The sequence below is a fragment of the Nelumbo nucifera genome, chromosome 2, assembly GCF_055504915.1.
Source record: "Nelumbo nucifera cultivar China Antique chromosome 2, China Antique-T2T, whole genome shotgun sequence".
Classification (NCBI taxonomy): Eukaryota; Viridiplantae; Streptophyta; class Magnoliopsida; order Proteales; family Nelumbonaceae; genus Nelumbo; species Nelumbo nucifera.
Window position 1 is genome coordinate 20,152,754 of NC_142650.1, and position 11,433 is coordinate 20,164,186.

General features: G+C 39.0%; 1 protein-coding gene across 1 annotated transcript; it reads right to left on the reverse strand.

Moving 5' to 3' along the window:
* Positions 1-5,611: 5,611 nt before the first annotated feature.
* LOC104595085 (cell division cycle protein 48 homolog) lies at positions 5,612-10,643 on the reverse strand. The gene is made up of 9 exons (XM_010255663.3): positions 10,418-10,643; positions 10,136-10,301; positions 9,255-9,483; positions 7,968-8,734; positions 7,651-7,872; positions 7,480-7,551; positions 7,107-7,388; positions 6,637-6,996; positions 5,612-6,222 (listed from the first exon to the last, which is right to left on the reverse strand). The coding sequence occupies exons 1-9, from the start codon at positions 10,444-10,446 to the stop codon at positions 5,932-5,934; spliced, it is 2,418 nt and encodes an 805-aa protein (XP_010253965.1). The 5' UTR covers positions 10,447-10,643; the 3' UTR covers positions 5,612-5,931.
* Between the last annotated feature and the right edge of the window lie 790 nt (positions 10,644-11,433).

An 11,433-nucleotide genomic window follows, 5' to 3' on the forward strand; every position in this document is an offset into this window, starting at 1 on the left:
TAGGGCATATAGGGTATATGAAAATTGACAATTCTTGAAGAATCTATAACCTTGTATAAAAGTGAGAGTTTCACTCCCCTAGTTTTAGCTTTTAGTTTTAGGGTATGTGAAAATTGACCATTCTTAGAGAATAATAATACTAGAAGTTAAATTTCCACTCTATAAAATTCAACGTTGATATATCCATGTTCGTCCTCTCATGTACCAATCATGTTCAAAATTGGGCCCAACTCTGTTGTCAGGTTCTCAGACATGGAAGTTGGAACTGCTCTGATGACTAGCTCATTGGTTGAATGGGTCGACCGTCCCGGTTCAACTGTTTGATCCATTCAAATAAAAGGACAAAAAATTAAAGATTTTCGGGAAGAAAATGAAAATGACTCTACATTATCTTTTAAAGATATCACAAATCAAAGTGGGCAAACAACGCCTATTAACACATGTAAATGAGATAAGCTTGACCAAGAAAACATCTCCAAGCCAGTTCTGACGGTCTGGCCATCTGGCTCAATCCAAATTTGACAGCATTGGATATAAGGAACCAATCATAATAATGTCTAAGGCCTACTCCATCCTCAGCATGTTGCGTAAGGTAGATTGACAGCCCCAACAGTAGCCCAAGCCACGTGGCAAAAGAATCATTCTGATGTACAGACTGATACTTTGGTATCCAATCAGAAAGTTTAGTTCATTTAGATTGGCAGTGTGACCAGCTGAAATGGCCATCCATAGATGTGTCATATTACAATGTAGCAATTTCAGAGGTCGCTATTTACTCTGTATGGGACAAAACAGAAACTAGAATAGTAGACCTACTAGGTCATGTAGAATGTAGTCTTCTACCTCCTGGATTTTTCTTCACTTCACATTGTCTTATGGCAGACCTGTGGATTAAGAAAATACTTAAATGTTTATTGTGTTTATTGGTTGGTTGAGTGTTTCATAGGTGTTTCAAGTAATACCCCATAAAGTTACTGTCCACCCAATTTAAAGTGCACTACATAAGCATTTCATTTAAATAAATATCGGGGCATTGGGAAAAATAAGAATTTGAAATTTCCCACAATACCATATTCACAAATTCAAGCATTTCTGTTTTTTAATGTTTATTTGATTACATTGAAACCAAACAGTGGTTTCATGTACAATAAACACCAATGCTCATGTGATACTGATGTAGTGGCATATTTTCAATAAACTCCCACGAAATCAAACATAACCTTGGTCACTTTCGAAAGTTAATACCCTTTTTAGAGAAGTCCTGACTCATTTCTTCAAAGTTAAAACATTTTTAAACCAGGTGTATCACCCATGAGTTAAAACACTTTTAAATCAAGTGCATCGCACACGCCCATCTGAATGGCATGATACACAATTTTTGCATAAAAAGAAGCTGGCAGTACAACATCACCCAAACAGATGATAACAGTGATAATGAAGCAAATATATGTAGAGGAGGCCAACCACCACAACAACACCATCATTGGATGTAGAGTAGGCCCAAATCTGCTACCCATAAATTGTTTTCGCATCACCCACACAGTATCATCACCTTGTATTGAGAACACCTCTTCATGAATGGCAAGAAAGATATTCTTTGTGCACAGTTGTAACGTGACGTGAGTAAAGATGTGGGAACAGCAAGTGAGTAGCAGATCGGAGCCTGTTACGAGTTTACATCTGCGCCCCACAAAGGGGCACCCCACAATGCCCTGAAGCACATCTCGGCCTTGTACTGGGAACATCTCCCGTTGATGTCTATTGTTTCATCATCTTCTGCACTTGTCATCGGGATATAAGGCCCGGACGTACTGTGGGGTATCGTGGGGCGATGATGTGAACTCGCTCGTTACTGCAAAGAATGAACATCTACCAAAAGAAGGGCTGTTACTGAAAACTGAGTCCTGACCCCCCAAAGGACTTTATCACTAATAAAGCAGGGCCAACTAAAGGACAAGGCCCCAAGTCAAGGCCCAGGGAGTGCAGGCACAACACAACCAGCCCAATAATACCAACTCCAGTCTCTGGCCGATGGCCACGGTAATCCGAGAGTTGGTTTCCAAGAGTACAGACACACCTTAGTCCCTCACGACCTTGCTCTGTCACAGATCCTGATTTCTCGGCTATTGTATTACTTGTATACGAGGAAATAAAACAGATCGAGAGAGAGAGAAAAGAGCACTATTTGGCATGCTAGTCTACAGAGGCCAGAGCTGTCTATGAGTGTTGGGTAAACCCAACAAACCCGAACCTCTCGGACTCTATGACAGTCCCTTGTTCCTGTGGGTTGGTTGTTCTGATCTAATTTTTTGAAAACCCATAATAATTAGGTTGGGATCAGGTCCACTTTGTCCTGGACTGACAAAGATCTGATCCGACTAAAGCAGTGTTGGCCAATATTTAAGTGTAATGCTTTCCGCTGGTACTTAGACCCTCTAAGTGTATTATTGTAAATCATGTATATAGATGGCAAAGATGAGCCCTAGCTTTTTAGACCCATCTCGTTCTAATATTTCTAGACTTTGCCATTTATCAGGTTTATCAGATAAAATTGTCCAACTATCAGGTTCTAGGCCTGGCTACAGACTGAATGGGGTCAAGGTTCGGACTAGAGATGTCAATTGGACTGGATTTGGTCCAATCCGATTCAATCCAATGTGAGTTCACTTACAAATGGATTGGATCCAATCCAGTCCAAATTTAATACAAATTAAATTCAATCCAATCCAATCCATTAAAATGTAAATGGACTGACTGGATTGGATCCAATCCAAACCGAATGAAATATCAAAAATTATATATAAAAAACAAAACGTATAAAAATTATAAAAGCATATTAAAATGGCAAAGTCCATTAAAATGTAAATGGACTAGCCGATTGACACCCCTAGTTCGGACTCTGAAGTATCCTTATTGGATCGGGACCAGCCCAAATCATCCTCCACTTCTTTTTTTTCTTAAACTATCCTTAAGGTTTAAGAAATTGACTAACTATATCCTTACTGTTACAGTATTGTCTTAAAGTATCCCTATTGTTTCTAATAATTGACTAACTCTACCCTTAGTTACCATTATTATTCGTTAATATTCCGTCAAATTCCATACACATGTAACACTGTGATGGATAAGTTTTTTAAAACCTAATTTTACCATTCACTCTCTTTCTCTTTCCTTCCCCTTCGTTATCTCCCCTGTTTCATCACTGCCGCTAGCAGACCCCTCCACCTCCGGCCTCTCTCTCTCCTTCTTCTTCCCCTTCGTTCTCTCTCCCCTATTTCATCATCTACACCTCCGGCCCCTCTCTCTCTAGTGAAATGATGACGAGTTGAAATCCAAGTTTGCCAATCCCCTTGTGAGACTGCTTGAGTGCCTTGCGGGCTCCACTACGGTTCTTGAAGAGTCAATACCTACGAGGCTCTGTCATGATAGCAGTGATGAACTATTGTAATTTGTAAAGCAATAAATAGAGAGAGTCAATAAATTACACTGTTCGAATGGGAGATGGGTGAACGTATGCAATCCCTATTTAAATTCGTTTGCATTTTTTGAGTAAAATAAAATCAAGAAAAATACAAATGGTTAAAGGCTCCAAAGATGGTGAAATCGCAACAATAAAATGTCAAAACCCAGAAAAAGAACTCGCGTCCTCTGTCTTTCTAGTTACCTAACTCAACCGATGATGGGTTCATTCAATCATACCTGAAATTTTTCTTTTACATCTTTCAACTAATGTATTTTAATAACCAGGCATTAGTTAACTTCCCCTCTTCACAGGCCATCTCCTACTCTGTAACCCTCAACCAAATACAGATAGTAGTAAAACTAAGCACCAAGCTCAAGAACCCACTCCCCAAACCGATTCCAACAATCTCCATCATGGACAACCCTTTTGTCTTCAACGGCGGCAATGGGTAGCCATAAATGTCCTTGTTTCCTTTAAATGAACTGGGGAAGATTCCCAGTTTGGTTCCCCAACAAAGGAGGGATGGGCTCCAAAAGCCGATTATTAGAAACATTGAAAACTGATAACCTTACCAACGAACCCAATTATTTTGGCGCAATGCAGGTTATGACAGCAGTTGGCAATTGTCTCAACAGCACTATCGTCAAGTTGTGGTTTATTTTGGTGCAATGTCAGAGTCTGCAACGTCGTGAACTTGGGGGCAATTGAAAGCACAAGAGATCTGGATTATCAACAATTGCAGGATCAGAGATCATCACGTAAAATATTAGAAACGGAGACGAAGTTACTGATTCATCATGGATACACGCATCCCGCTAAAATCTGAAACAGTTTCTTAGATCAAGGAACCCAGATCTGAACTTGGGCAGCAAACACAGACCAAGGAAGATGAAGAAGAACCATAGGAGTAATTTAAGACACTAACGGTAAGGAAGATAAGCCTCGGTAATCTGAAAAAAGTGTCAAAATTTTCATTTTAAAAATTTAAAGAAAATGATGTGCAAAATAATCTTTTTAATCATTATCTTAACGAACATTGATGGAAAGAAATATTTAGTCAATTGTTAGAAACAGTAGGGTTACTTTTAGGACAATACTAAAACAGTAGGGTTACTTTCACGAAGAGATATTCCCTGAAAGGGGCTGTTGGGAAGGTGTGAGCACGGGCTTGCCCTGACCAAAGCCGACCTTGTAATAACAGGACTTGAATCCGCATTTCTGCTGATAGTGCCCAGCTAACGTGCCAACGGACCCTCCACTTCATTCCACACTTAATGAGCGTAAAAAAGTAAAATATAATAAATAAACTCTTTGAGAAGTGTTAAATAAAAATAAATCGCACAACCAATCTTACAATATCACAATTTACAGTCGTCCTAACTATTTGACTGTATTATTAGGGTAAATTATACTTAGCAGTTTAAAAAGAGTATAAATACATATATATATATAATACAAAATATAAGGTTTTATACTCTACCAATGAATTTATATTTATATTTTTTCCAAAGAGCCTTATAACTCCAAACTTTTGTAACAAATACCCCCTCAACTTCTTAGATTCAGCGCTTTGTTCCCGGTAACAGGATTAATGATGAAAGTAAATTATTAAATTGCCCACCCATTATTCCATGGGCTAACAATAATAAAATATCAAAATGATGAAGACAAATAAAAAACCATTCTAAAACACAATTTAAAGTGTTTCTTTTCTGAAAGAAAGAGAAATATGTGAAAGTAAGGATCTTTAAATGACTATGATAAAAGAGAAAAATGGTGTGTACCAAAATAACAAAAAAAAAAAGGTAATTTGGTGTTTGAGCAATCCTCAATGGAAAGATTTAACGACCAAAGTTACGGAATCCAAAAGTTCAAAACCCCAAAAGTGCAGTGACCGACTATTATTATTATCATCCAACATTAATAAGACGATGAGATCAATCATTAAATTATAGTTATTGACCAACAAACCCCTACCCTTCTGAGTTCTGACGCAGAAACCCATTTGGGGCAAGTTCTGTCTTCTGAGAAGCATTATTTATGCGAACCCTCCGAATTGAACATTGCTAAATATGAAGAGGAGCATCTATGAACTCTGATGACAAAGGAAATATAAGCAAAGTTTCCACATGCAGTAAGTATACTGTATACCACCAGAATTCAAGTTTTATTGGCACAAATACTAGATGGATTTTAACCAGAAAATATCAACCACATGATTCTTTCCTTAAAAGCAATTGTTGATGAATTCGGAATTAAGATGGCTGGCCCCAGAAGAAATGGCCAACCCTCAATTCCCCATCTCTATTGTTATAATAACAACAAAAAATATAAATACGAGTTTTAAACTGGAGACACCCAGTGTCCCTACCCCGTAAAGCTTTAACCCCCCCCCCCCCCCCATTAGATGCACATAACATCAGCGTATAGTAACGTAGGTTATAAAACAAAGTAACAAACAAAAGATCTTAACTGTAGAGATCATCTTCGTCGGCCACACCAGCAGAAGTTGCAAATGCATCAGACCCAGTAGCACCAGTTCCAGCCTCCGAGAAACGAAACTCAGTGCCAAAACCCCTTGACTGCTGCAATGTCTGTGCAAATGCCTGGTACTTGCGGATATCTGCATCACTCACACTCCTACGTGCATACTTCATTGACTCCTCAAAGTGAGCTGCCTTGATCTCAGACACTTCATCTTCCACATCCTCTTCCATTGCCTCGGGGTTCTCCCTTCTCCTCTTCTCCCTTTCTATATCCTGGATAAACCAAACCAAACCAAACCAATCATTATCATTTGATCCCTCTAGTCTCCAGACACTTGATAATAATTACATGATCTATAGATAATAATTACAGGCAAGTGAATTTCAATAGACAGATCCAGATGGGGCTCTGCACTTCTGAAGAATGCATAGTGAATCTCATCCAAATAATCGTTGTGGCACCAAGTAGGATCAACAACCAACAGAGGTTCATCAATCTTCTCTTTTGCTTGTACACAATTACCTTTTATCTTAACAGAACTCAGAAGTTGGATGAATATAAAGAGGAATTGTACACAATGCTTGTGACACCAAGCATGAATGCATCTAGTATGCCCATCCATGTGCTCAAACATTAAGTACATGTCTCTCAAGGTAAAACGTTAAGGACAGAGGGAAGAAGCTTACTTTCTCAATGTTCTCTCTAATGGCATATTTGCATGCCCGCTGGCATATCTCTGTAATATCAGCTCCGCTAAATCCTTGAGTATACTTGGCAAGAGCCCTGAGGTCCACATCTTTAGCAACAGGTGATTTTCTCAAACAGGCCTTGAAGATCTGGTATCGAGAGTTCTCATCTGGCAGCGGGATGTAGATCAATTGATCAAGACGGCCTGGCCTTAAGAGTGCAGGATCAATGATATCAGGCCTATTGGTGGCACCAATTATAAAGACCGTCTTCTTTGCAGACATGCCATCCATTTCAGTCAGGAGTTGGTTCAGAACCCTATCAGCAGCACCTCCTGCATCTCCAATACTGCTTCCCCTCTGCCATACATAATAAAAGAATAAATATATACATGCAAATGGCCAAAATGCAACACAATCAGCCAAGTCAAATATAATTAAAAAATAGATACATTGAAGGAAAGCCAAACCTGTGTAGCAATGGAATCAAGCTCATCAAAAAAGAGGACACAAGGTGCAGATTGGCGGGCCTTGTCAAAGATTTCTCGTACATTAGCCTCACTCTCTCCAAACCACATGGTGAGCAACTCTGGACCCTTGACACTGATGAAGTTTGCTTGGCATTCATTTGCAATTGCCTTAGCAAGGAGGGTTTTCCCACAACCAGGGGGGCCATAGAAAAGAACTCCTTTTGATGGTGACATACCAAACTTCTCAAACTTCTCAGGATGCTCAACAGGATATTGAACAGTCTAAAAAGCAGTATATGCAAAATCAATTAGAATCCCATAGTACAATTGCAAAAAGGAACCATTCTAGGCCCAATGTTAAATTCTCAATTACCTCTTGAAGCTCCCTCTTGACATTTTCAAGGCCACCAATGTCACCCCAAGTGACATTGGGCACTTCAACAACCTGGCTCATCAAAAATTCAAGTTAAGAATGCTACTAAAACAAGAACATGTACATCAAAATAGAAACTTAGACCAAGTTACTTAGAAATTGCATAGTTACCGTTTCACGTAAAGCAGAGGGATTGCTTGACCCAAGAGCAGTCATGAAATGCTCATTCGTAACAGCCATAGAGTTAAGTATCTCAGCATCTATCGTTTCATCTTCCAAGTCAATCACATCCATTTTTTCTCTGATGCACTGAAGAGCAGCTTCAGTGCATAGAGCTGCAAGATCAGCACCAACATACCCATGAGTGTCCTTTGCAATCCTTTCCAAATCAACCTGCACAAAGGAGCCAGGACAACAATTAAATAAAACAGTTGGACAGATACAAACAAGAAAAGGAAATGCCAAACAAGGATAGATCCCGAGTTTACATCTTCAGAGAGCTTCATGTTCTTTGTGTGAATGCGAAGAACCTCCAGTCGCCCAACTTCATCTGGAACACCAATATCAATTTCCCTATCAAACCTTCCAAACCTTCTCAGAGCGGGATCAATGCTGTTAGGCCTATTTGTAGCCCCAATAACGATAACATGAGCACGGGACTTCAAACCATCCATAAGCGTCAAGAGCTGGGAAACAATCCGACGTTCAACCTCACCATGCGTTTTCTCTCGTTTAGGAGCTATGGAATCAATTTCATCAATGAAGATGATAGATGGTGCATTCTTCTCAGCTTCTTCAAATGCCTTCCTAAGATTACTTTCACTCTCCCCAGCTAGTTTAGACATAATTTCTGGGCCATTAATACAGAAGAAGAAAGCACCAGTCTCATTAGCAACAGCCCTAGCTATCAATGTCTTCCCAGAACCGGGAGGTCCATACAATAAAATGCCCTTTGGTGGTTTCACACCAATAGACTTGAAAAGCTGTGGGTGTCTCAATGGAAGTTCTACTAGTTCTCGTATTTGAGCCATCTGTTTCCTCACTCCACCAACATCATCATAACCGACTTCATCCAACCTATCTTCATCCTCCCTTTTCACTGGCTCTCCTTCACAAAATATCTCTGTGTCTGGGGCAACGACACAATACTCTGCCGGGTCAGTCTCAATTACCTTAAATTCAACACTCCTCATCCCACCTCTAACAATGAAGAGATCCCCTTTCCTGACTGGGCGATATGCTTCTAAGAAATAAGCTGCAAATGTAACATCTCAAATCAGAAAAACTAGTTTTTTTTCACTTGAGGGAACTAAATAAACCAGCAAACCTTTTGTCCTTGTGACGAGGCAGAAAAACATAACAAGAGAATTTCATTTGACAGATGATACAATGTCAACAAAGAGGATGTTTATCAACTACAGTCAATAAGGCTTGAAGAGACATTTCTTGTGTTAATCTCAAATAGAAACAGGAAAACACAGACCAGGCACCAAAACTGAAGCTTTTAATCAAAATCCTCACTAATGGAGAACCAACTTAACATCACACCATAAGAATGAGATCATACTAGCTTAGTTCACTAGTACATCCATCTTCCGGCTAAACTGCACATCACTCAAATGGTTTGCTTCTAAATCTAGTTCTTTTAACAATAAGAAGCCCAATGTTACTCAAAACAATGATTACACTGAGAAAAAGCGAAATGTCCATGGCAACAGACTAGAGATAAAGAACAGAAGGAAGAGCAGGTGCATGCACACAGTTCAGAAACTCACGCTTCAGATATGCATCGAACAGATTGCCAGTCACTCCTTCAATGGTGTCATCCACAGGGAGTATGTGCACACGTTTCCCATATTTGACGTCCGGGCATTGGTGCACAGAAACAACGTCACCAAGTCTAACCCTCAGGTTTGATCTGACGACTTTATTCATCCTAATCTTCGGTTCATCACATGTGTCGTCAGCAAGGGCTATACAGATTGTATCCCTCCTTTTCTTACCCTGAAGACATAAACAAGCAAAAACGTAAAGTTTATCAGCATATCTCTTTAACCCAGATTCCAAAAGCATTTTAATAAAACCCATCGCCCTCTAAGAAAGCTAGCCGTATTGTATATTAAATGGGGAAAATTCTAAGGTACATGATACCTAATTGACATCCACTAAAACTCTAGAAACCCAAAATGCAACTCTTGCAATACATTACATTATCTAACTATTTTGAAACCCTTAATAATATCTAATAAGAAACCTTGCAAACCCACATAATTAAAGGAAGACTAAAAACTAAAAAGCATCAATGGAATGATGAAATTTCAGAGAACCTAAAACACAAACCTGCCCATAGATCTTAAGTACCCAACATGATTTCCACCACAATCCCTACAGCTACATCTCAACTCCCGGAAACCTTCTACAATCAATTTCCTTGAATACGAAACACTTTGATAGAACTGGCAAACCTCAAAACCCCTATTTTTCAGCAACCCTAACATAAAAATCATCTTGTTCAAGAAACCCTTAACCATCCTCGAGCCAAAATTTACACACACAATATAAACGCCTGAGTTCAAAACTTTTACCAACCCAGAACCCTAAGAACCAAACCATTAATAAGAACCAAAACTAGAAAGAACGTTGCTAGAAATTTAACCTTAATGAGGATCGTGTCGCCACGGAAAAGCTGCAGCTTTTCCATTGTCTCAGGGTGCATCGACACGACGGAATTGTCATCGTTAGTGGCCTCATCGACGACAAGCCGATTCGGAGCCTTCTTGCGCTCCAGAATAGCAGTACTGAAATCCCTCTTGGTTCCCTTGCTGTATGTAATTCAGAAAACCCAACATTAGAACGCAAAAATCCAACCGAAATCCCAAAATGAAAGTGGAAAACGCACAAAAAAAAAACAAGAGATCAGAGATAGAAGAAGTCTTACGAGTCAGAGGATTCAGCTTGGTTACTCATTTTGGAAATTCGAGGAAGGGAGACTCTGCGAGAGAAGATAAGTAGAGGAGAAATCGATGAACAACGAAGAAAATAAGGTGGGGGAGATCTGAACAATGGTTCGGGTATTTATAATATCCGACCTTATTTCGTGTTTCCGAAGAAAGAGAGATTTCGCTTCTACTTTTGTACTTTTCTTTTCTTTTCTGTTCACCATCTAGTCCATCTGGTTCTCTGATTCGGATTAGATTGGACAAACCACCGTAAGATTAGAAGACTAGGTCCCACTGTTGCGCTTTCTGGGTCTACGATTACGAAGATGGAAGTAGACTCCGAGTCCAAATTTCCCTAGAAATACTAAATACTCAAATAAAAATATATAAATATATATTAATTAGATATTATCTCCTGATCATTGGTAGGTTGCTGGACATGGATGGGAAAGTGGAAATTGAGAACTCTAGAATCTTGGAGTTCGAACAAAACACGTTTCAATCCTCGATCACCATAATAACCTTCCTGGGTTACATAAATATCTATAAATCTATATCGGGCTCATCACCATTTTCGATAAGTTTTTCTATCTTTTTCTTCATTTTCCTACTTTTTCCTTCAAATTAAACATAACCTAAATGATTCCGATTAATTGATTTTAATGGCTTATTATTCAAATATCATGCATTTTCAATATCATTGTCGGATTTGGATTTTATTTTAGGGCCCATTACAAATTTCTCACTTATCTACGTAAATGTTTCTTGGGTAGACCTATTCACTGGCAAGGCTCAGGTTTTACTTTGCACTGTGTTGTATTTGCGTTTTGGGCCAGGCCCATTCAAATTTTGGCAAAAGCCAAACCCAAGCCTGGTTTATGAACAAGTTATTCTTGGGTAACACTTACTCAAGTAAGTTCATTTTCCTATGTTCTTTTGATTTCTTTTTTTTTTTACCTGTTAAAAAGAGAAAACATGTCTCATCATGTTTTATAAGCTTATCCCCCATGTGAGA

What these genes read in the sequence shown, in the direction of transcription:
- LOC104595085 (XM_010255663.3), bottom strand. Translation starts at nt 10,446, where the DNA reads ATGAGTAACCAAGCTGAATCCTCTGACTC. An exon ending in ACATGAAGCTCTCTGAAGAT is followed by an intron (nt 7,873 to 7,967) that starts GTAAACTCGGGA and finishes TCCTTTGTGCAG; the next exon opens with GTTGATTTGGAAAGGATTGC. An exon ending in TTAGAGAGAACATTGAGAAA is followed by an intron (nt 6,223 to 6,636) that starts GTAAGCTTCTTC and finishes TGGTTTATCCAG; the next exon opens with GATATAGAAAGGGAGAAGAG.